This window comes from Chanos chanos, chromosome 5, assembly GCF_902362185.1.
Source record: "Chanos chanos chromosome 5, fChaCha1.1, whole genome shotgun sequence".
Taxonomy (NCBI): domain Eukaryota; kingdom Metazoa; phylum Chordata; class Actinopteri; order Gonorynchiformes; family Chanidae; genus Chanos; species Chanos chanos.
The window spans coordinates 13801296-13827189 of NC_044499.1; the positions used below are offsets into that span (position 1 = coordinate 13801296).

At 39.9% G+C, this 25894-nt stretch overlaps 2 protein-coding genes across 3 annotated transcripts; one reads left to right on the forward strand and one right to left on the reverse strand.

Moving 5' to 3' along the window:
• Window positions 1-1280: 1280 nt before the first annotated feature.
• On the reverse strand, window positions 1281-9288 carry ndufv2 (NADH:ubiquinone oxidoreductase core subunit V2). Of its 2 annotated transcripts, none has more exons than XM_030773824.1 (8): window positions 9181-9288; window positions 8312-8365; window positions 7821-7883; window positions 7422-7538; window positions 4808-4976; window positions 4353-4462; window positions 2085-2161; window positions 1281-1490 (listed from the first exon to the last, which is right to left on the reverse strand). In XM_030773824.1, exons 1-8 carry the CDS (start codon window positions 9220-9222, stop codon window positions 1397-1399), a joined length of 726 nt encoding a protein of 241 aa, XP_030629684.1. In that variant the 5' UTR covers window positions 9223-9288; the 3' UTR covers window positions 1281-1396. The 2 variants fall into 2 exon arrangements, with proteins under 2 accessions (XP_030629684.1, XP_030629683.1); XM_030773823.1 differs by having other exon boundaries at window positions 8312-8374.
• Window positions 9289-10193: 905 nt separating this feature from the next.
• On the forward strand, window positions 10194-19411 carry acss2l (acyl-CoA synthetase short chain family member 2 like). The gene is made up of 18 exons (XM_030773449.1): window positions 10194-10417; window positions 10561-10756; window positions 12693-12784; window positions 12885-12988; window positions 13936-14008; window positions 14359-14434; window positions 14952-15036; window positions 15217-15354; window positions 15775-15945; window positions 16057-16190; window positions 16577-16709; window positions 16798-16854; window positions 17025-17105; window positions 17326-17434; window positions 17687-17755; window positions 18118-18294; window positions 18478-18552; window positions 18699-19411. Exons 1-18 carry the CDS (start codon window positions 10285-10287, stop codon window positions 18824-18826), a joined length of 2031 nt encoding a protein of 676 aa, XP_030629309.1. The 5' UTR covers window positions 10194-10284; the 3' UTR covers window positions 18827-19411.
• The last annotated feature ends 6483 nt before the right edge of the window (window positions 19412-25894 follow it).

A 25894-nucleotide genomic window follows, 5' to 3' on the forward strand; every position in this document is an offset into this window, starting at 1 on the left:
CTCTAAGAAAAGCCTAGCAAAACACGCAAACGTCGCGCTCATTGGCAGGAGCATAAACATGTGACCGCTTCAGCCCCAGCGAGCTTAAAAGGTCTGCGTCGGCTGAATGTAGGTGGATATGGCAAGTATCTCCATTTTAAATTTGATGCTTCCCCTCCTAACCAATTTTTGTGTGATATCACGACTAGTGCCAGTTTAGGTCTTCGTCGTTATAGTTTACAAACAAAGTGAAAGCTGCCAAGGTTTTTTTTCAAAATTGGAAACGCTTAGGAGAGGCTGAGATGACGCTAGGCGCTTGACGTCATCTTTTCCGCTCAACGCTGCAGCTACTGGGAACGTTCTCGAACGTGTCGAGGGGAAGAGAGGAGCTATTGAATGGTGAATTGAATGCTGTTTTGCATTTCAAACAAATTGTTGTAAGTCAGTTTCTAACATGAATACTTATGCTGCGTTTTGCCGTTCTGTGCAAAGATTAAGTCGCCCTGTAACACGTTGTTGTTGCGCAGTGGTATTTGCATTCTGTACCATCCAATACGCATGCGCAGTATAGGGAATTATGTTGCAGAACAAGCTTAACTCTCAAGGGAGAAAATTGGTGTGGGGGAGGGGTACTGGGGGAGGTGTACTGGCTAGACATTCCAACCAGCAAGCATGAACTAAATGAGCGAGAAATGTCGGGAAGCCAGCGTAGTGGAACAAGAGAAGCCCTGGGAATCGTGTCGCCTTGATAGATGGAGGAAATATTCGATCCTTTGCATCGTATTATAGGGTCGAGCATGGTTACTTTTTAATGATTTAAGAGAACATGGAAATGTAATATAGTGAATCGGATGGTTTGAAATATTAGTGTGCAGGGCTTTATTGTCACCTCGTGACAGGACAACTACGAACAGTAGCGTTTTTGTTGCCTTGTTTTTGTAAACGTGTAACGCCTCTTGTGTTGTCAGTGTTGGGTGCAAGACACGCAACTGTGCCGTGTAGTAGGATGTGTTTACCACAGTTGTTTCTGCAGGAGTGCAGTGCTTTAGGTCTGCACTTGCATAAAAATGACAGAGTAGTTTAATATCATTTGGGAGGGTGCTAGTATGTTCTTTTCAGTTTGTTAGGATGGAACAGTATGCTGGTTCGCTGTTGCATTATAAGTAAATAAAATGTAACTTCATACTTTTAATCTCTGTCTTAAAAATGTGTTAATCCACACACATTGTCATGAATGAAGTATTGAGTGACAAGCATTGTTCAGAAAAATATAAACTGACATGAAACCAAATACTCCGAAGTACAGGTAGATGATAATTTTATTTACAACCACAACAGTCCTTTAACAAATAATTTCTTAAGGATTCAGGTTAAATTACATGATGGCCCATGAGTGAAGTGGGTCCTATGCAGGCTTTTAGAGGTCTGCTCTCACTCCAAACCCTGGTCCAGGAGGAGGTTCAGTCAGAGAGGTCAAACCTCCTGCTGGTTCACAGGAGAAACGTCCACTCCTTAAGGAAAGAATGAAGAAAGGCTTATTAAGACCTGTTTGTAATTATACCAAATACCGCCGTCTTTTAACAACACAGAGTGTATAACCCTCGCTCTTGAATCTCAGTTTTAAATTGGAAATTTGCAAAACAAAGACCATTTATAAATTCAGCAAATGCTATGTGGTTATTTTAAATGCTGACTCTATCACTCACATAGAGGGACAATCCCTGCTACAAAAACAGATATACTGCCATCAGGGATCAAGAACAGAATAGGCCCTAAACATCCAGAAAAGAAAAGCAAACTAAATTTAACATCAGAATTCTGGTTGAAGTTAAAATCGTGCCTTAAACCTGTGAGAAACTCCTGCACCGTAGGTGGTACAGACATGGTGATGCTTCATATGGTTTTCACCACTATGTCTAAATAGTCAGACTATATGCAAAATATATACAATGTGGATTTTTTTTTTTTTTTTTTGGTGAAAACTTAAGTGATGGGATGCCAACTATGCTTGTAATTGGGGATTTTTACAAACGGCAAAACCGATATGATCATACTGTTTCATGTTATTACTTATCTTTGTGATTTAGACAGAAAGACGTTCATACCTGGGCCCAGGTGGTGGGACTCTCCCTGCCTTCAGCTCATCAATGATGTGCTCAATGTCTTCAGGTTTAAGATCCTCCTGCACATGATTGAAATACAGACACATTGAGAGAGATGAAATAGTAAATAGTAGTTCATCCGGTTCTGTTTCTTATCTTATGTATAATCTTTTGCTTCCACGAAAGCCAATCTATCATTAGAAATATTTAAAAAGAGAAGTACTTCTATTAAAAGCCTCTTCAAGACATATGCTGTTTTTTTTTTTTTTTTCAAAACCCCAAAGTTTTTACCCACTGACAACAAGACTTACAGCGAAGAAGGTAAAATCCCTTTTATGTTCACTTTTGCTGAGCATGACACGTCTGAGTCGAAATGGAAGTAAATGAGAGATCAGGTTCTTCTAGCTAGACAGTAGTAGTGCAATTTGTGGCCAGAAGCTTTGCTGTTGTGACATTGATGATAAGCCAAGGGGAGTAGACCTGGTAACCCATTTTAAGCTGCTGAATCACCAAGACCTAGTGACTCTCTTAACTAGTGAGTGCACAGTTTGAACAAAAGGCTACTACATTAAAACAACTATATTAAATGACTGTGTCTAACATGGGAAAAACAAAACGTAGCTTAATACAAGGACAACGACCATAACACTAGCCTGCAGTGTCTTGCCCTCGGAATTTTGACAAAATGCCAAAATATTATTAATTTCGTCCATGAATAAGCCTACTTTGTCTCTGTATTATTTGGTAGTCAGCCTGACAAAAGTGCCCAGATGCTTGAACCACATGGCATACATGCCCTGTGCAAAGTGTCACTGCAGGTAGACAAATAAAACACACTTCACTCCTGAACAGTCTGAAGTTACAGCCTTTCTCTTTACTTCCATCAGAGAGATATCTGGTCAGCAGCCTTAGACCATTAGGTCTCTAATCCATTGGAAAATGGTAGGATAGAACATTTGGGTATAGTTAGAATGTTCCTGCTAGGAGGCATTTTGTTCTAAAACTTTAAAATAAGCAATGGAGGTACTTATTTCTCAGTAAAGGATAATATTAATGGTCAGGTTGGTAAATAAGTGAAACAATTAATTGTAGTTCAATCTAATCCTTACTTTTGACAGTATGTTCTGTATACTTATCTGGCTCACTGAGAAATTTCACAATTTTGGAGAGTTGTATTGGTATTCTTTTTTAAACTTTGTGTTTGCTTTCTGTCTGTAACAACAGATCTACAATCAGGTTTCCCAGTCGTTTTCTTCATCTTATTGGGCCAGCTGTACAATGCAAAAAAAATTAAAGTTCAACTCAAGTTTGCACTCACATTCCTGGCTGAGATTCAGCTTTCAGTCTGGAACACCATGATTACAGTGCACACAAGAGCTGCATCTGAACTCATGGAGCAGGCCAACTTTAATCAGGATTGTACTGTGCATTTTATCACCACTTACGGTGACTGAAGTTATAAGTTTAAACCTGCACAGAACTAGCTTTAATGAGGGTTGAGATGGTATTACAGGACACGTTAAGTGAACTCAGTCACATCTTAGCATTTCTAAAATAAAATTTAGATGACTAAATCCTTAAATATGTTCCAATCAAAGTTACAAATAACATCTAGATTATTGGAAGAAAACGTATATTTTTATAGTCCCCATTTTGTTAACGTGCCCTCAATTATATTTGAAATTGAATACAAACTAAAGCAGGAGCCCAGTTATACTTTTAAAGAGGTGACTGGAAACGGTTGTTTGCATGATGTGGCCCAGTTCATCAGAAAGATGACTGCATTTCACTGGAGCAACATTCTGTGTGATGACATCCTTCTGAGTGGTATATGGCATAATCCTCTTGCCTCAAAAGAGAACAAATGATGTACAAAGCTGGTCGTCTCCTTTTATCTTTATGTACTAAACGTTCACAGAAGCTGATTAACAGGCAATCAGGAATGACACTTTCAGTATGAGGTTTCAGCAGTAGTTTCACCTCATCTCCAGTTCCCTGTACGCACTGCAGTTCAAGTGAACCTCACAAAGAACTGCCAGCAGACTTGCGCTAGTATTGCCAAGTTAAAACTAAGGTTTGTGCAGTGCTGCTGCATGGCAATCAACCCATTATGATGAGGTTACAATACCCCCACCAAAAACAGCAGGAACCAAAGGACAGAAAGAGAAAGTACCACCCGTGGATGTAATCTCAATAATGAAACTCTTTAGTAAGTTATACTCTACACGTAGAGGGGTCTCAGGGTCTAACAGGAGGTACAGTTATACTTACATAATAGTTGTCATTGATTTGCACCATTGGAGCATTGACACAAGCACCTAGGCACTCCACTTCTATTAAAGAAAACAACTTGTCTGGTGTGGTCTCTCCAACTTTAATACCTGAGGTGGAAAGACAAAAAATTGAATGATGACTCATATTGAGAAAAGACCACTCAAAAAAATCTATTCAAGAGTAACCTTTGATGAGATCGAACACGCAACCTACGATCATACACGGTGAATTCAGCGTAATAAATGATGTAAGGTACTGTTCATTGATTTGGTCATCAGGAGTTATCCTCAAAACGCAAACACTTTTAACACACGTACACTGATTGGCAAGAGCATATTTATTGCACAGGTGTCTTCCATGAACAGTGTGTTTGAAGAGTGCTTCTAGTAAAACATTTCAGTTTGAGCCACTTCCCGAAACCTAAGTGTTAAACACCAGCGCTGCTTTCTTACCGAGTTTGTTTTGGATGGTCTCCAGAATGCTGTCGGAGTCGCACAGCATGCACGGTGTAGTTGTGCAGATCTGGATGTGGTACTTTCCCACCGGCTGACGCAGGAACATTGTATAGAATGTAGCTACTTCATACACTCTCATAGGTGGGATCTCCAAGATCTCTGCTACCTAGAGGCAGAAAATGAATGTTGTGTTAAGACTGATGACAGTACAACAAAATGGAGTATAAATATGCAGCAAGAAAGTGAATAGGCCCTTTTACATAAAGCAGCTTTCAAAAAGCATATTTGATTCCATTCCACCAAAAAATACTTCTGTGATCAAAGGTTAGTAATGACCAGGACGTGTAAATATGGCCTGAGTACGAATACGTTTATTCAAAGTGTACACAGTTTCATGTATATGTTCTCAATATCCAAAACATGCCATCGTGTGAGGATGTTCCAAACAAAGAACACTCAACGTAACTTGGTGCTTTTAACACACCATGGAATATCTTCTGTATACATCTGCAACCGTTGGGCCGTTTTGATTAGCTTTACGCAGCTGACGACAAAAGGTGTGACAGTTCACCCAATTCATAGTTCAGTTTATACCTTAGTCTTTGAACCAATTCGGGACTGTTAACCGTCCCCATACAAATTTGACACAAAAAGAGCAGATTTAACAGAGGCAATAACAAAGCTCTTTGAAAAATGAGAGTGAAATAAAACAAATCTTTCACATCCTCTATTTTAAGGTCCTTCTTTTTGATGAGTAGGGCTTGGCAATTAATTGAATTTTATTTTCAATTAGGATTTTGGCTTCCAACGATTGTGAAAACAAGGTAATGGAGATACAATGATTACCGTGCTACATTATTCATACATATACATGTATGTATGTATTTCTCATTTTTTACATTTATTTTGTTGTCAAGTTGTTTTTCAGTTGAATTATATTTAAAGTTCAAGAAAAACCACTGTTACAATGTTTTTTGTTTTTTTAAGTTCAATAAATGCATGATGTTTCCAAAGTCACTGAGTAATTGTGTTGAATAAACGTGATCTCAATATTGGCCAAAATAATCATGATTATGATTTTTGCCATAATCGAGCAGCCCTATTAACAAGTGAAAGAAAACTGAACTTGGGCATCACTTCGTTGGCTCTTCTCCATGACAACGAGTGGAAGAAATCTCAACATTAGTATCTTACGAGGTTCCTCACTAAGAAAATGATTTCCATATTTTCTTTGTCGTAAATGATGGCAAAACCGAAGCACTGCCACATCGGCCATTTGACCAAGGCTGGCGGATCCTCGATTTTGGGATTGTTGTTGCTCGAGCGTGCCATTTGAATGGAAACAACTGCAATATGATGACCGACTGCGCTGAACTATTTTTTTAATTGATCAATGCTCAGCTAACAGCAAACACCAATCACCAATTTGAGAAACCTAGAGATTAGATCTACTTCATTCACTTATGTGGATTCACATATTCCAATATAACTTACACAGTCTATGCTCTAAGTAATGAAACCATGTGTTTTGTCGTTATTTTAAATGGTTACTCAGTCAACATTGTCATTAAAGCTCTCAAAACTGTCCATTCAGTTAAAGCATTCATTCACCACTTCACCTCTTGATAAGCATAGTACATATTTTTTTTCAATGACGATGAAAATGAAAAGAAATGAGATTATTATTAATGATCAAAAGCACAAACAGTGTGAAATGTTCTACAAATACACTACATGTAGTACTGCAGTACTACGCACTACACTGTGAATATGTATTCCCTGTGATTTGGCATCATGATCTGAAAAAGAAAAAGAAAAAAAAAAAAGCCTTGTGCTCGAGCTGGGGAAAATAATGAACTTTACGACGCATCACGATGCGAAAGATTCTGCATCGATGCAGAAAAAGAAAATAATTGATTTTTAAAAATTGGAATTAAATAACATACATGCCAGCGTACTGTTCTTATTGTAAATAAAGTAGGCTAGGTAACTAAAAAGTACACACACACACACACACACACACACACAACCCTGCCCGGATACTCCGTTTCTCACTTGTGCCTGGTGTGATTAGAAACATGGCGGAGGGAGAGCTACATCTCCAGCAGCCAGAGATTAAAAACGCACCCAGTATCTTAAAAGCAGATGTAATCGGTTCTTATGGAAACATAGGAAAAAACGAGCTTGACAAAGCTTGACAAATGCTTTTTACATATGTATTGATTAAAAATGCATGAAGGACAAGATGTATCGTGATGCATCGAGAATCATTTTGCAATCAAATCGCTATCCTTTGAATCATAATCAAATCGAATCATGAGACCAGTGAAGATACACACTTCTAAACTGTGCTCCCAAGAGCTGAGGAGGAAAAAAATCTTTGCTACACACACACACACACACACAATGAACCAAACTGCGGACTACAGAACCGCACTTTTCAGTTTCAGCACAAAACACTCTCACTGACAAACAGTAGATGCTTCCTGAGAGGCTGATGGGAGTTGCTTCACATACATAAACCATTATAAAGAACTATGTATCAAACAAGTAAGCTAGATAAAGAACTGGCCTTGATTTAAAGATTTGGGGGGAAAACATTTTGCAGTACCTTGTTCATGGCTGAGATGGGGAGCCATCCATGCTGCCTCTGAGCCAGGTCCAACACAGGGATAGTGGCAGCAGCCTTATGGCCTTCTGGGTAATTATTTATAATAGCCTCAATTCTCTGGAGCACAAAAATAAATGTAGACTCAGAAACAAAATCCAATACAAGAGGAAAAACATCCATAAACAAACTCTGAGAAGCTTTTCAGAACACAGGGGTCTTTCATTTCCAATAGTTAGGCTATTTCCAGTCTTGCCTGGTCAAATCTCCTAACCCATTTTAAATATATGGCCATTACAACGTAACACAGCTAATCCTCAGATGTAGACAGTATGACAGTGTTAATTTACTGAAATTACATCTGTGTAAAATGTTGGAAAAGCAGCAAATATTCCCTCTTACCGTAAGGTTTTCCGGAGTGAACTCAAAAGGGGTATCTGGATTGTTGTCTGGTGTATCTCTGTGCTAAGGTAAGATTAAACATAATATTCCTTTTAAACCAACAAACCAAGAACGAATTCAGAGAAGCTTTGCAGTGGATTACTTCCTGACTTAAGAATTCTTGATAACAAAACACACTCCACTGAAAAGACACAATGACATCCAATTCCACTTTGTTCCATATACTGAAAACAAACACATAGCATCTGGATATCTAAGACAGCACAGCTTTCATATGCCAAAAAAATACGAGACCATGAGATAATAAACATAACATTTTCTCTTATGGCTATTGATACTGCCCCCTTGTGAATGTTTTTTTCAATTGCCAAATTAAGTAACATCAGTTTTAAACGTTGCATTTAGACAGTGGGGGGAGAAAAACTCAGTGAGAAAAAATATCAGCTTTGGAGACTGCGTCACATCAAAGGGGATGAACAGACATAACTTACAACGAAAATACCCCCAGCTCCGGCACGGGCAGCAGATTGATGAAGGGACCGGACCTGTCTGGCCTGAAGATAACAATCAAGACAGATAGTTACCATAATGAATGTCAGTATAGTCTACGTAAGGATAATTATCAATAGGAATTACAAGAAAATTGCTCATAATGCTTAAATCAAGTAAAACTGCCCCAAGTCAAACTGAGATACTATCCAATGTCAGCGTGTCAGATACTAAGAAGTGTCGTTTTAGAAGCATCAGTTACATAGAAATTAACTTTGCAACAACGCTAATGCGCAACATTTGCATAATTAACCATAATTAATACGTAAAATCATTGCTTTTTTTTTTACTTTGCGGCGACGAGTCTCACTTTGATGCTAGGCCTCGGAAGGCATGGCTCGCTAATAGACTTGTTGGTTTATTAGCAGCAAACAGTGGATCCTGAATGCCAAACGGCAATAATAGCTAGTAACTTCATTTGATAAAGTTTAATTATGTTAAAATTATTCAGTCATCCCAGAACCCTTTAATAGATCAACATTCCGGAGTTAGTCGTTACGTATCACAGATTGTAAGAGTTAAATGTAAAACGTTGACACTATATACGAGATTTCGTGCAAAGGACTTTCACTGAGCAGACTAACCTCAAACAGAACCTATACATGCATTTGAAATGCTAATTCGCTTGCAAAACCAAAAAGTCGTTAGTATAACCCCGGTATGCTAGCATAAATACTGTACTTTAGCTGGTTGGCTAAGCTAAATTCGGCTTGCCCTTGCAAGATGTCGAGCACATTTTAATGCGAATTCAAAGTATTATAAAATGAAATTTGGTGTAGTAACTAAACGTTAAATGAATAGATTACCGTACCGCGTGCGACACAGCTGAACGTATTGCAGACGATAAAAACATCTTTTTAAAAAAGTGTTCGCTCAGATGTCCGGTCACTTGCTATGAACCAACAATGGCGGACGTCAACATGAGCTCGATATGTGCTGTCTTCGATGAAGGATGTCTCGTTACGAAATCTGCTTGAAGATTTCAGTCCTCTTAATCTAACACCGATATATTTCTGTCAAATGATCTAAGAGCAGCTCCCCCTGCCTAAATCCGAAACTTGAACAGTACAGAAGAATACAGAAACCCAAATCTCTGCTGAAAACTGTGAGAAGCTGAGCGTCTACGACAAAATCCAAAGGGGACAACCTATATCCCCACAAACAAAATAAGTACAGACAACATAAGCACGGCGATGAGAGATGCTATTGAAGGTGGTCGGTCTTTTTTTTAAATTTACGTAGTATGTGCAAACATCGTCTGTGGACTCATTGTTTATGTAATCCAATTTACTATGAATTATGAAAAAAGAGAAAGAATTATTAATAATAATGAAGAAAGATAAGATGAAGAATAATTCATGAAGAAAGAAAGAACGAGATAATAAACAGAAAATTATAAAGGCTGTTTAATTTTTTTTAATACTGTAGCATATTGGAATCTCTCACATTAATTGCCTTTAGTGAACGATGAATTCGGGGGAAAAAGAGGGGGGAGGGGATCTTTTCCTGGAAATTACACTGGGAGCAGAGGAATGTAATGTTGCGTTATTGTGATGGGAAGCCATATTTTCATTCGGCGTACAATTCAGTCCCTGTGCCCTAGCTCCTTGCCCACGAATCATGCCGTCCCCTTTCTCCGCCCTCAGCAGTGGGATTACGAGGTGACACGCGACGCTCCAATGAAAAAAGTAGGAGTGCCGACCAAAAGTGATCTGATTGGCTTATCTGGCAGCAAGCAGACTGAGAAAATAATACGAAATCGCGATTAAGGGGTGGGTCTTACGTACACAGACACAATAAACTGCTTCACTGCAGAAATAAGGCCTTAGTGACCTATTCATACTTAGAGAAGTCTGACAGACCTAAACAGGTTTAGGATCTCTTGACTTTTACCTAGAAACTTTATATTCCAGCTATGGTTGTTCCAGGATCTCGGGAAATTGAGGAGAAGATATACCAACCCCCAGAAGACATTCTGAAAGATGCGCACGTCCCCAGTTTTAGTTCATATCTTGCACTTTACAAAAAGTCAATAGAGAATCCTGAAGGTAGGTACTGACGCATTGTCTTTTCTAAGTTGCATTCACAATGTTGTCAGGTCTACCCCAAAGAGCTCTTAGTGTGTTTGTGTATGTGTGTATTTATGTGACTGTAAGCTGTAATAAATCTAGTCATCCGTGATGCATTGCAGAGTTCTGGGGGGATGTTGCACAAGAATTTTACTGGAAGAGTCCTCCGTCAGGACAAATGCTGCAGTATAACTTTGATGTCAGCAAAGGGAAGATTTACATTAAGTTCATGGAAGGAGCCAAAACCAACATGTGCTACAATGTACTGGACAGAAATGTGCTGGAGAAGAACCTTGGTGACAAAGTGGCATACTACTGGTGAGCCGGCTGAAATTACACTATGTGATGATGGAAGAATTTAATGGCAGTGTAACACTTATGTGAGGAATGCCCTTCAGTGTGAATGGTATAGCCACCCTCCTATATTTAGTCCACAGTATGTTCAACAGTAATGACAGGTCAAATCAAACCCATACATTTAAAAACATTAGTTGACTTGCTGATATTACATCAGAATTGTATCAATGTGTGTATAGGTCAATACAACACACAAAGCAATTGACTGATAAATGCATGCCTTGCTAGTTTGCTACAAAATGACTAATGGTAATCCAGAAAGCTAACCATTTTTAAGTGTCAGGTTTTCATTAAATGTTGCACTAGTAGAGTGCTTGTCATATGAGCTATATCTGAAAAGTAGAAATGAAATAAATAAACATATTTGTTCCACCAGTCAGGGAAAGAAGAGCTTGCTCTTGCTTATATGTCTCCCTCATTTAGGCTAACTCTGTCAAGCATTATATCAATTCACATTCTTAACATAAGCAGTATTTTAATTCTTCTCAAAGTCAGTGTCTTCCAGAATGAAATCTCTATAGTTGTGTCCATTTTGAATAGGTCTGAGATGTGATTTTGAGACTGATGTGTTGTGATCACATTTTCACATTTAAGTGCCTGGAGCATCAAACTAGTTGTTATGCCAGCACTCACAGAACAAGAATTGGATATCTTTTCTGGCATTGTTTAATGACAGTGGTGGTTGGGAAATCATGATGTAACCGTTTGCTCTGTGGCAACCCTATCAGCTCAGAGATTAAAAAAAAAACATGCTTTGGAATCTGCCTGAAATCACTGGTATCTGATATCCAGCCTGTTCATAAAAAAAAATACAGTTTGATAAGTGCTTGATGTGTGAAAGTGGATTTATTGAAGGTTTGTTAGTAGTGAAAGACAGTGGATTGCTGGTTTAAAACAGAATGCTTCATCAGGGGGGCTATAGCTGTGAACTGGCCTGGACCTCTTTGTCTGCCTTTCTAGATGAAACCAGAGCCTTGGCTCAGAGTTAAACTTCTCCTCGTCCAAGATGCCAAGACCCAAGCACGCTGATCATTAGTTACATATAAACTCAGGAGTGGTGCATTGCAAATGGGCAGTAACTCTCAGTAAGGTCCAGCTTTGTCTGAACCTTTTGGCCATGAATATATAGCTTTGTTCCAGGAAGTGGAGTCCTGGATAGCTGCGACTTTGCTGTCTTGTGAATTACAACAGAGTATGTTGACAGTTATTCCAGCTCAGTCTCTCAGACTAGTTTCAGTCTGCCTTGTCATCAGTCCATCATGCATTCTCTTTTCTGGATGGACAGGTGCAACAGCCCAATGGAAAAAGACCCAGAACTTCTATGTTGATTTGATTGGTTATTTAATGGAAGAATACATAGCTCCAATTATATTGTAACACGCATGCACCCTCTGTGCTACTATTACTGAGTATCTTCATGACTGAGCGTATCTTGTTCTTGCCAGTCAGTTCTGCATCAATAATGATCTTTCACTGATGTGTGCACCAGCTGACCCAAATTAGCTTTAGATAGGCAGCCTGCCAATTTTTTATTTAGTGGTTTGGCTGTTGCCTTAGCTTGCGCAATGAACAAGTATTTCAGACTAAACAAACTGATGATGAGCATGCAAAGCTAATGCAGTCACAGTAAGGTCAAGGTTACATGTCATTTACTGTTGGGTACAGGAACAACTAGAGATGTATCTGAATTATTTTTCAAAAAAAACCCCAAAACAACAGGTGTGTTTCAGGAAAATGTATACAGGAGTCAATGAATTTTTACCACATACACCAGTCCAAAGTGAGCTGGAGCATTAATTAAAAACGATAAGCAAACCAGCGGATGAGTATTTCTATCTCGTGTATTTCTTCGTTTAAAAAAAAATCTTGTTTTTTTTTTTTTTTTTTTTATCTGTAGGGAAGGAAACTCACCTGATCACCACTTGAAGATCACATACAGCCAGCTGCTGAAGCAGGTGTGCAGATGTGCCAATGCTCTGAAGCAGCTCGGTAAGGAAGTGAATGCTCCCTCTCTTCTCTCTCTGTAAGGAAGCCTTTTCACAGCAATCTGACCCTGATAAACATATCATTTGTCTCTGCTCTGCTGCAGGTGTACAGAAGGGGGATAGAGTTGCCATCTACCTCCCTATGATCCCAGAGCTGGTTTATACAATGCTGGCCTGTGCTAGAATAGGAGCTATTCACTCTATTGTGGTAAATGCATACAAATTACTCTCAGCACCTTAGTACAACTCCATGCACATACTAAAACGAGGGATCATTCATAAGTGATCGTTCTAGACTCTCTAATCTAAATCCATTTTTATCAGTCTGCTGTACAACCTGCTAAACTTCCAGAACTTCCAGAAGTTAAATAAGATGTGATCTTACTATTCTTGGTTTGGCTGTCTGAATATCATGTATCCCTGTGTGAGAATGTTGGCAGTAACATGCACCATAAGTTAAGGAAAACGCAGGCTTTGTGTGACATAGTTTTTACAGCTCAAAACAACATCAACAGAAAGTGAGAGGGTCACAGTGCAGAACTGGCCGGTTTTGTTAGTTTTCTCTGCCTTTTTCCAGTGAGGATACAGTTTGAGAAAATCAGTGAGGTGAACATCTGTGGACGGTAGGCTGTGTAGAGAGCCTTTAGTACTTTACAGGATCAGAGGAGTGAAGCTCTGTCTCATTCAGAGCTCATATTTGGGTCAGTATTCACTCAGCATGATATTAGTGGCATTTTTGAAGTGGATTTGAACTTGTTCTGATTGCCCTGTCTATTTTTGCCATGCAACCCTCTCTGGCCATGTAAAGGTTGAGGTTGTAGTTAAAAATACATCTGGGGTTGATTCAAGGTTAATTTTAATGGAGTATGCCGGTCTATTTTGGGGGTACTTAGACATAAGTGACCCCATTCCTCTCAGACCATTGTTCTCCTGGCTGATAAACTATAAAGAGATGTAATGTTTTCTCTCAAGCTGAGAGAAATTTGAGAGATATAGGTTTACCCTTATTACCTGAACTTGTCATGTAAAATGAATATTTATGTGCAATTTATTTCCTACAAACAGTTACAGGCAAGAATCAAAAAGCATCACATTCTGATGAAAATGATCAAACGTTATTGGGATTTTCCCTAACACTGTTAATTGTTTTCTTAGTTTGCAGGTTTTTCTTCTGAGTCCTTGAGTGAGCGCATCATAGACGCCCAGTGCAGTGTGTTGGTGACGGCAGGTAACCATGACAGAGAGATGCCAACAGGGCAAACTTAACACCTTTTCTTAAACTGCCATCATCATAAGTTCAAAAGTTCATTTGAACAGATAAAGTCATACTAGTGATAAAATTTCTTTCTTTCTTTCTTTCTTTCTTTCTTTCTTTCTTTCTTTCTTTCTTTCTTTATTGCTTGCTTTCTCTCATTGTTTCTCCTCATTCGTTTTCACTGTTGCTTTTTCTTTCCTACATGCCCCCCCGTCTTTGTCTTTGTATGTGTCTGCGTCTGTCTCTGTCTCTCTCTCTCTCTCTCTCTCTCTCTCTCTCTCTCTCTCTCCCCCTCTCCTCATCTTCCTCTCTTTGTGATACAGATGGCGTTTACAGAGGTGAGAAGCTGATCAACCTGAAGCAGATTTCAGATGAGGCACTGAAGCACTGCCAGGAGAAGTAGGTCTAGCTAATCTCTGTTGTAGGAGAGTCTGTTTACCCACAACCCCTTTAACAGGCCCTAACCCCTGCCATTAGAGTTACAGCGGAGAAATACTCAAGCCCTTATCAGCTCTTATCACCACCATTCAAGCACTCAATCCCCATGCAACTGCCATCAGTGGGCAACAAGGTTGCTGAGCAACAACAGGTTCAGCTCATCTCCATCTGTTTGTCACCATGGAGATGTGTAAAATGAAATGGGTTCATTGTGAGCAAACACAAACTATATAACTGCATGAATGGTCTGTGCAGCATGAATAGATAAGGACCTGTAAGTGCTGAGGATACAGTCATCAATCTTCCTGAGTTGTTAACAGTACCATGGCAGTTCGATGTTCAATCATTAATCCTCATAACAGCCTACTTAACACATACAGACAACTTACATGAGCATTATCGTTAAAGAATATCCTTTTCTCTTAATACTTGTTTACATACATTATACTTTCCTCATGTTTGTTGTCCACTTCTTTAGAGAATCCCATTCAGTGCAGAAATGCCTTGTTGTGAAACATCACGTCTTCAGATTACAAAACTCGGATGCATCCAACAAATTACGGGTAGGATAACACGATTATTTGTAACCCGTTTGGCAAATAAAGCAACAAGGCACTATTAAGAATATTAGTGTTCCTTTTGTGTGCCATTGAGGTATGGTTGATCTATCTTTGTAGTTCTGTTACTGATGGATGGAGCCTGTAGTCTTTATGATTATGTGGTGGTTGTGGTATGTATCTTAGACCCCCTGGGACACAGAGCGTGACGTGTGGTGGGATGAGCTGGTGGACTGTGCCTCTGATGAGTGTGAGCCTGAGTGGCTAGATGCTGAAGATCCCCTCTTCATTCTTTACACCAGCGGATCCACTGGAAAACCAAAGGCAAGCCAGCTCAGCCATGACTTCGAGTAACAACCTGACATAATGAGCACCGGCATTGTCAAGGCCTTTAATGGCTTTATCCTCACATCTGTACTTAGATAGGAACTGGTTGTTCTGGGGTCTGGATGGATAATATCATGAAAACCTCATTTAGTTAGTGTGAAAGGTTTCCCATAAAGGGAAGATCATTTATGAGTGATGAGATACAAGATAGCGCTTGGATTCGCAATTTGTATTAGAGGAAACGGTCTGTAATTGCCAATGAATGATGACACAATTACAAGAGCTATTCAGTCAGTAAAACTGATCCATCTCGAGCATGGAAAATTTAAATTAAAGATGCTGATGGTTGCTTGCATTTTTTTTTATCATTCATGTGACTTACCTTCATGTTTTCATGTTTCAATGTTGTATTCGCAGGGTGTTCTCCACACCATAGCGGGTTATCTGCTGTACACATCACTGACCTTCAAGTATGTCTTTGATTATCACCATGACGATGTATACTGGTGTACTGCGGACATTGGTTGGATCACAGGCCACTCTTACATCGCATACGGACCCTTAGCCAATGGGGCGACCAGCGTGCTTGTAAGTTCTCCAGTCAGTCATTTCCTCTTGTATTTGTTTTGCATTGTGCTTTTCAGGTAGTAACTCTTGGAAAACGTCATTTTTCTTATTCCGGCGTCTATGCATTTGCAGTTTGAAGGTGTGCCAGTCTACCCTCACGTGGGGAGATTCTGGGAGATCATTGAGAAGTACAGAGTGACAAAGTTCTACACGGCACCCACAGCCATCAGGCTACTGATGAAATACGGCAGGGAACCTCTGCAGCGGTGAGTGTCATTTAACACGCAGATACTCTGCTTCGCTAGAACTTCAGTCTTGTGAAGATATCATTTTAACTTTCCTACTGCCAGCGCAGGACTTGGCAGATGTTGATGTCTATAAACTGTGCAAACATCAAGTTTACGCTGACAGTTGCATAAATCCAGACAGTAGTAATGCCAATAGCCTTTCGGAGATTACACCTGTGTAATTCTCTTCAGGACAGCCCAGTCTGTCACACTTGCCTTTTAACCAAAGAGGCAGCGCTCTGTGCTGCCCATCAGTGCCATCTGCTGGACAGTAGAAGAAATTATAGAGAATTTCAATACTTGTTCAATACTAAACAATACTTGTTTAGGAAAAAGACATGCTTTTATCCCCTCCCCTCTCTCAGATATGACCTGTCCAGTCTACGTGTTTTGGGTACTGTTGGTGAGCCCATAAACCCTGAGGCGTGGCACTGGTACTTCGACGCCGTGGGTCAGAAGAGATGTCCAGTGGTGGACACATTTTGGCAGACCGAGACGGTAATGCCAGTCTCACACACACACACACACACACACACACACACACGTACAACAGATGATAATTCAGTGTTTGTTTCTCTATCCACAGGGGGGGCATGTTCTAACTCCTCTGCCTGCAGCCACTCCTCTAAAACCCGGTTCTGCAGTAAGTATCTCCCAGCTTCTGCTCATTAATCAATCGGCTCTGTCTCTGCTCCGTCCGACACTCGTCACAGAACCGAGAGAGAACTAGTGAAAGGAACAGACGTGAACGTAATGCCGTTATTGTGTCATTGTGAATGGTGTAATGCACCATCAAACCTCTCTTCCTGCCAGACTCTTCCTTTCTTCGGAGTGCGGCCCACCATTCTGAATGAACATGGAGAGGAGCTGGAGGGGGAGGCTGAGGGTTATCTGGTGAGTTAGACGTGTTCACCGTTAACACTCTGGTCACTAGGCTTTGTTGGAGGTTGCAATGTTCGTTATGTGACTTGGGAAACAGCATCGCTTAGTGGCGTCTGTTATCGTTTATTTGTGTTATTTCTTATCCAGTGTGTGTTTGTACTTCAAGATGTGATTGTTCAGAACTAAAGGAAATTGACTGGACTCGAGTTCTGACTCATGTTTTAAATCAAAGGTTTTCCGGAAACCTTGGCCAGGAATCATGAGGGCTGTTTACGGGAATCAGGAACGCTTCGAGAGCACCTATTTCAAAAAATTCCCAGGATTCTACGTGACAGGAGATGGTAAGACTAAGCATGATATTTAAGATTAGAGCTGCGTAAAATAAGTAGAGGTGACTTCATCACTTTCGTTTTTGAACTGACATGTTGTACCTCATGTACAGCAAGCCAACTGGAAATTATTACATCTCATTATTTTTTTAAAGCCGCATATAAATACTGTTAGTGTAATATTATGACCAGCTAAATTGCGTCCTTGCATTAACCATTGCTGTTTTTAGCTGACATGCTTTAGAGTTGTCCTTGTGGCCTCAGGTTGCAGGAGAGACAAGGACGGCTACTACTGGATTACGGGCAGAATTGATGACATGCTTAATGTATCCGGTAAGGCCTGGCTAGGTTCTTTGGCATGCTGCCCCCTAGTGGAGTGTACTGTCTAATCACAATCATGACTCATTCTCTTCCTGCTTTATGTACATCAACATACACCTCAGCAGTTACACAGCTTGAAGCTTAAATATCAGCATAATTAATGCAAATATCAAGCCATTAAGGAGATACTTGTTAAAACAACAAACACCGTTACACCACAGGCAAAAGAACTTAGGCATTTCACTCACACACATAAACATACACAACATTAAACGTACACACATAATTACACATGGGCATATAAACACACTCTCTCTCTCTCACACACACACACACATATTTTAAGTAACGTGATCGTTTTTACTTCGTTGCAGGTCACTTGCTGAGCACTGCTGAGGTAGAAGCTGCTCTAACGGAACACCCTGCAGTTGCTGAGGCAGCTGTGGTCAGCCGGCCGCACACAGTGAAGGGGGAGTGTCTCTACTGCTTTGTTACGCTCAAAGACAGCAGGGAATTCAACCACGCCCTGCTGGAGGAGCTCAAGAGAAAAGGTGCGACAGCGCAAAATACACAAAAAATACAGCAATACCAAATGAGCCCTTAGCTCTGATACAAACCGACTGTTAAATCATTCTAGTTTCGGATTTCTCGCATTTTTAATTTGGGTCCTTAAAGGAACTGTTGAAGCTCATTGTGTTAATGATAAATTGTTTCGACTCTGTGCTATTGAACAGTAAGGGAAAAGATTGGACCAATTGCTACTCCAGACTTCATTCAGAATGCCCCAGCTCTGCCCAAAACTCGTTCAGGTATTAATCTCGCATTCGTGACACTGCCATATCTCACACCTTACTCAGCATTAGAGTAGTCACGATTAATAACAGAGCAAAGTTCAGTCCATTCTAACAATGTGAATTTGACACTTATGGCTGTTTTTTTTTTCTTCCCTCTACAGGGAAGATTATGCGACGAGTGCTCAGGCAGATCGCTCGTAACGAGATGGACCTGGGCGACCTTTCTACTCTGGCTGACCCCAAAGTTGTGGAGGTCCTGTTTAGTCAAAGGTGCGAAGCTGCAGCCTGAAGGATGAACACTTTTTTCCCCTTTGATCATTTTTGTAAATACAGCCTTCCCTGAGAGTGCTGGCCCCGTTTGACTATTTGAAGCTCTGTGGTTTAAGATATTTGAACCTCTAAGATATTCGGGCTTGTGGTCCATTCAGATGATCCCAGTTTAGGGCTAATGGGGGGAATGCTTCCCTATGTTCGCCTTTCCCAGAAACATAAGAAATTGATGCTGATTAAGAAAAAATGCAGTTGAAGACTAGTGGAAAGACTGGAAAGACTAGTCATGATTCTGAAGAGAAACAGAGTGGCAGCTGGTATATATCATGTAAACAGAGTTACTTTTACACCTCTGATCATATCATAGTGAGGTTCAGATTTAAAGATGAATCCATGCTGACTCACTGTTTGATTGACTCAAAATTGAGTTAAATTTACAGATTTCTTTATAACCTTACACAATTTTTCAGTATACACGACATCCCAGATATTACATCGAGATCATACATACATTGCTACTTGAAATGAACCTGAAACATGCTTGATTCTTGACTTTGTTATATTGTTAATAAAAACATACTGAATGAAGCAGTGGATAAAATCATACTTGTGTCATTTGAATCTGTTCAGCTGAGGTCTGTAAAGACAAGTTGTATAAACCTTGTGTGTCTGAGCTCCAGAACTGCTGAATCATGAGTACCTGTCAAATTACAATTAGCTTGTAGTTTCAGGACCTTGTGAAAGATCAGGATAATATACACCCACAGTCACACACACACACACACACACACACACACACAGACTTTACCGTGGTCAGATCTCCTCGTATATTGTGACCTGCCTTAGATAACACTATCAGATGGGACATTTTTAAAAGCCATCTGATTTTTGATATGGTTTTGTCTGTGTGCTGCCGCAGGGTTAGTACTCCAAAACGCCTTTGATGATCAGATCCGCCCTGGAGACTATTAGGAGAACTGGATGAAAGAACCAGTGTTACCTTAAGTGTCTCCAATTCCTCTGCTCTGGGACTGAATGCAGTACACTGGTGTACTGCTGCTTTTTGAAAATGTCTTTGTTTCAGATTAAAATTCAAGCGCCTGTTTGTGATGAAAGGATTTGAGCTCGTGCGTGTCATTTACTGTAGCATCTCATCTGATCATCCATTTTTTTCTGAATTCTTTAAGCATTAAGCTCTTCCCAAACAGATGCCCAAAAACTCAGCTTAACTATGCTCTCTCACAGTGGAACATTCAGACAGAATCACTTTTTAAGGAGATGAATGACGTAACATTATCTGAGGAGTTATAATATTAAGTCAGCCATCTGGATTGTGGGGGTAATGTCTGTATGGATAGTGCTGTATGTGAAGTATATTGTATGATTATGTTCAATGGTGGCCCGAATTTCCCAAACCATTTGTTATCTTAATCTGCTGATGAACTGAATGTGCACTTTGATGCTTTGATATTTTACATTTTTTATATGAGCTTAGTTAGTATTTTTATGATATAACTGTAAAATAAAACTGTGATATCACTGCGTTTTAAACACACGTTGAAAAACAAAAGCAGACGATAGGCGACATCACAGGATCATTACATCACCTAAGGCTGCAGGGGTGCAGTTGCCATGACGACAGTCGTCTTGGCAAAGCCCCTCATCATAACGACAGTCTGCAGAGGTTTACCGCCTGACAATGGCTGAGCCATCTGCCATGCACACAGACAAATCAACTTTCCTTTCCTTAGTCCAAACCCTCCGCTCCTGCTGCTGCACCTGGGTTCTCTTCAGCTCTCAACAATGAGCTATTGATGAGCTGCACTGAATGAGAGAATTGATTGTGCATGTTGATTGGTCCTTTTTTTAAACTCAGTGTTTATACTCATTGTGTTATGTTAAGGGAGTTTAGGGTGCCTGGGTTGAATAGACATTTTTTGCAGCTGAGTTCTCTAGGTAGACAGGCAGCAGTGACGGAAACAGGTAAATGATTTATGTGTCCTTGACAGAAATCCAGCACGTCACTTCACAGCCAACCTGATCAATATCGGAACGTGTAGGTGGTCGAGATTTGCCTCTCTCCAAATGATGGATATGTAAATCAGCCATTGATTCATATTTCCCGAAACGTTTCACTGCATTTGATAGACAGCTGATACTCTTACTTCCGTAACAGTCTCATGAGAGTGTCACTAACACAAACAAAGCAGAGAGAGAGAGAGAGAGAGAAAAAAAGCCTTCGTATCAGCAGTAAATAATCCCCAACTTCGAGCAGCGGTCATTTGAAATCCAAATAGTCAAATCCCATTTCCCATTCCCGCTTATTCAATTACAAACATGGTCACACATTGAGATTGGATTAAGTTTGGGGGGGGAAGGAGGGAGCTGGGTTGCCCCGTGAATGGAATCTGAAAGACGGGTCAAATCTACAGAGACTAGTTATCATGATGGAAGAGAAATTTAAAATGTTTTAAAGTATGACGGGAGGCACCCTGAGAGTTTAAAATTTTTGCATTTTGCCACTCAGTATTATTGATCAGTCCCAGTCCAAACCGAAAGGATTTGACATTCACGAGATACCCGAACAGCGGTGGACATTATAATGAGATGAAGGAGGGGGTCTGTTAAAATGAGATCACAGTAATTTCATTGTGTATGCTTTCATCTGCTACAGCACCGCTCTTAAAATCTTTTTATTTTTTCTTTTAATCCAAGATCACTTTCAGAATCTGGTCCTGACAGCATACATTGATTTAGAAGCAATAGCTAGACAGTTGACATTTATTTTTTGCAAGCTAACATTTTGATCCGACATTATATGATTCAGGGCTTTATAAATGACAAACAGAAATAGTACTTCATAATTGAAAATTGCTGATGGATGATTGTTTTGGGACGTTTTGTAGTTCTGAATGTTGAAGTCTGGTGGGTATGTCTTATCCAGCCTCTCCTATAGATCCTAAACTCTGGGGAGTGTTTTAGTGTTATGATGCAAAGCCCTCCCCTCCGCATAAAGCCCGGTCATCCCTTAAGGGATTATAGCCACAAATCCTCCTCTCGATGTTTTAATGTCTCAGCAGAGACCGTGATACAGAGAGAATGTCTAAGACACACATGCACACACACTCACAGAGATAGAGAGAGAGAGAGACAGACAGAGAGAGACAGAGAGAGAGAGAGAGAGAGAGAGAGAGAGAGAGAGAGACACAAACACACTGTGAGAGAAAGGGAAGACACAGAGGAAAAGTTAGGCCAAATTCTTGACTGTTACCTGAAACTCAGTGACTGGCAGAGCAACGCCGCCTCTGTCATGGCAGAAATGGAAAAGATGCAAGGGAAGACATCGAGCCACGTGTTATAACCCGCTAACAGACAGGGGAGGACCAGATTAACTTAGTGGTTAAAAGTAAAACAAAGAGATAGTAATGTCCACTTTTAGGGTGTGTGTTATGCGTGTGAGAAATGGACGTGTGACATATACAACATACAAGCACGTGATGTAACATCCGCCGGCATGAGCAGAGTTATTGGTTGCGAAGAGGAAAGGATTGCCCACATCATTGCTTTCCTCCGACAACAGTTTATTTCATGGTTCAAACCGTCTCTCCCTTACACAATACCGCTGTCTGTTTTTGAGAACAAAAGCCTCTTTAATGAACAAAAGTAGGGGGGAAAAAAAAAAAACTTGACACTCAGCCTATGGGAAGCTCACATCTTGGCACATCTACAGACTTGCGTTGACCTATGAAAAGACTCTGGCTCTAATGAGTCATGCCTGGAAAATTTGAGTTTTTGGGGGAACCAACATGGCTGAAATGATTTTATTGTAAGCAAACACAGGGTTAGGAATTTGCTTTGCTTTGTGGAGGAACATTTAGGCATTTTTTTTTTGTGTAGTTGGCATGACAACCTACAGCTTGAAGTTCGGTTAATGCCGATTCATTGTGCAGCCTGCAGAGAACCACCCTCTGACAGTTTTGCATACAGCTGCACTTTGCATATGTTGTGTGAGCCTGTGCGGTTGGTTGAAATTAAAACAGCTCACACTACATTGGGAGGAGGGCAAATTTGAAATGTTGGAAAACCTGTTTCTTTCTCTCTGCGATAGTTTAACCCAGTAGTTATATGAATATAGTGTAAATATACAGATCTTTGTTCAAGCCATTTTCACTGTAAAAATGATATTGTACAACCTAAATCCAACTTCTTCTCTACTCATAAATATGACATGGACATTAATATCTTGAAACCATTAGTGCAGCATTACATTTCAGTAAATAAACATTGATATAAAATACCAAAAACAAAATCCTCAGTGAGTGTATGGTATTTCTACAGTAAACTGCAATAATGACATTATGGTATTTTCTCATCGTGTTCTCTTTTCATGCTGTTTACTTGAGCTACTCAAAGCTAATTCACTGCAGACCTTCAACATTAAGTGTGTGACATTTTTTAAAAAAAAACCCCATGACCTCTCATCATATTTCATTACATCTTAGCTATGCAATCACAGCAGCTTCAGCCAGAACACCCCAGCGCACGGTATTTTGCAGCCTTTAATGGAAAAATAACCAGGGATGAAAAGAAAATGAAGTGTCATGTACACTCGCCTTCGACCAGTGGAAAGGTCTCAAGAGAGAGAGGGTGTTTATGTGTAGGCATTTGCTGACACAGGAGCAATGAAACTAGTAGACAGCCTTACTGCATTATTCAACAGTCTGTCAGTCAGAACCAAGTTACTCTACATTTTTTCACACATTTCACAAACCGCTAAACTCATGATAAATATATCAACTGCAATGTTTCAAAATGGTTTAAGAAACGGGTTCATGAAATGAAACTGATTGCTCGGCTATTACACTGGGAAATGTTCCAGTTAGTTGCTGTTAAACGTCTCTCTTTGGGATAATGATATTTCAAGCACTTTCTATCTGAAAGACTAATTTGATAAATAAGATTTAGTTTACTTGGAAGGTCGAAGTGACATGTTTTGTATTTATGGTAGGAATTTTGCTTTTAAGACCTGAGGGTAGTTTCTGATTGAATGATGCTTTGATTTATGTAGTCCAAAGTCCATGACTTTTTGTGTCAAAAAGACTCACCCCTTCATCAAAGAGGCTCAGATAAACAGCTATGATAAGACTACAATAGTCCAGTTGTCTTCCTCCAGTCATTGACATCCTAACATGTGCTACATCGACACAGAAAAGCAATAACTGTCGGGTGAGATTAAAGATCTAGTTGAACATTGATTGCAGATTACCCACAGTTGCAGTGAAATTGTAAGGACTTTCTCAGAAAGATGCTAGGTAATGTTGTTGACTTCAAGCAAAATCTCAAACAATGCAGCCAACACAGATGCTCCAGTCTGGGAATAAAGCAACAACTGAGTTCCCGCCTTTTACGTCTCGTTCGATATTGACTTTTTCAATTTCTGATTAAAATGACCTCTGGTTATTAAGTAAGGCGGTTTGTGTGAGCTACAGTGTTAAAAACAGCTGCTTGTTGATCACAAAGAGTTTCATATTACAGTTTTATGTTGCAAAAACACACTGACTGTTAATTATTGAACGGAGTCCATAGATCCTTTTCTTTAAAGGAAGCGTATTAAAGTACAAGCTGTGGATGAGAGAGTGTTAGAGAAACACCATGAAGAAACCACAATCGTTAACCCATAAGTCTCCTCTCCTCTTTAGTCTGTCTCCTGCATACTGCAGGTGCTCTTTTCTGGACTTCCCCTCTGTCTGTTAGCTGTGTTAAACTGATCCTGACTTTATGCAAACACTGAGCTGGCAAGAAAGCCACTTAAGCATCTGTTAAAAATGAAAATAAAACTTGTTTATGATGCTGTGAGCCTGAAGGAATGATAGCCATGTTGTATTGTCGATTAGGACATACCGAAATGGCTGAGTGCAGGCCTAAATTTGAGTATAACAGAACAATATATTAAAATGACTTAAATTAGACTTAAGTGAAGGACTTAACTCTTTGTTGCACATGCTGCTGAGATGTTTGATATCCATGAAACCATAACTGGGATAAACAAATCTTCTTAATATATATTTTCAATAACACTCTCTACCGTGTGACAAGAGAAATGGAAGAAAGCATGTGGTTTCACTACAAAAGCACATTGTACTTCAAAGAGTTATACTCCCACTGCTCCTAAAGCAGCTTCTGTGATTCAGTACCACATCATATTCTCCACAGAGTGCCCCCTGACACACATACATCCACACTCCCCCCTCTCTGTGTCTGTCTGTCTGCCTGTCAGTTTCTCTTTCATTTCTCTCTCTCTCTTTTGCTCTGTGAATTATTAACAGTTTTGGTCCTTCATCTTCCCAATACAGGACGTGAAAAACCATCATTTCCCCTCAGTGACCTGCTTGCCTGCATCAGTGTTCCCTCTTATGTGACTTTATGAGTATCACATGAATAATTTACCTGCTGTATCTTGAGCTCTGGTGCTGACCTTGCCTAAAGCTACGGTAAGTGTATATCAATGATAAAACACACATTTGACCTGGTCAGAGACCAACAATCAACTTAAACCTATAGAATAGATTCCAGCCTGCGCTCACGGTACAGGGAGAATTTTTTTTGGTTCTGAAATCAGAGCACATGTTTTGGATTTCATCAAAAGCTTCAGTCATCTATCTAAACCTTTTTTACATTCAAAGAATAAATTGACTCTGGAAATTTCTAAAAGCAAAATTGATGACTGGCTGTCTTAAACTTCGTAATCTCATCATGGTGGACAGACAGAGTTTTAAACACTCTCTCTCTCTTTCTCTTACACACACACACACACACACACACACTCGGGCACTCTTACTGTTTCATTGATACAGAAGCCATATGTGCTCTGTCTATTCAGCAAATCCTTGTTGTCGAGATATAAAATGTTTATACCACAGTTGCAGTACAAGCTGTCTGTGCTTTTAAACAAATCTGAGAATACTAGTGGTACTTCACTCATGTTCATACTGTCCAGATATACAAAATGGTGAATTGAAACAGTTGCGCTACAGGACTGAGTGAAGGTTCGACCTGAGAACATTTCCACTGAATTGAGTGCTAAGGG

Bases quoted from the DNA above. Each gene is read 5' to 3' on its own strand.
- acss2l (XM_030773449.1), top strand. From the start codon at position 10,285: ATGGTTGTTCCAGGATCTCGGGAAATTGAGGAGAAGATATACCAACCC. The intron at 10,757-12,692 runs GTGAGCCGGCTG...TTTTATCTGTAG, and splicing joins GACAAAGTGGCATACTACTG to GGAAGGAAACTCACCTGATC. The intron at 18,553-18,698 runs GTATTAATCTCG...TTCCCTCTACAG, and splicing joins TCTGCCCAAAACTCGTTCAG to GGAAGATTATGCGACGAGTG.
- ndufv2 (XM_030773823.1), bottom strand. From the start codon at position 9,222: ATGTTTTTATCGTCTGCAATACGTTCAGCTGTGTCGCACGCG. The intron at 8,375-9,180 runs GTACGGTAATCT...TGTTATCTTCAG, and splicing joins GTTCAGCTGTGTCGCACGCG to GCCAGACAGGTCCGGTCCCT. The intron at 4,977-7,421 runs GTACTGCAAAAT...TTCTGCCTCTAG, and splicing joins CCATCTCAGCCATGAACAAG to GTAGCAGAGATCTTGGAGAT.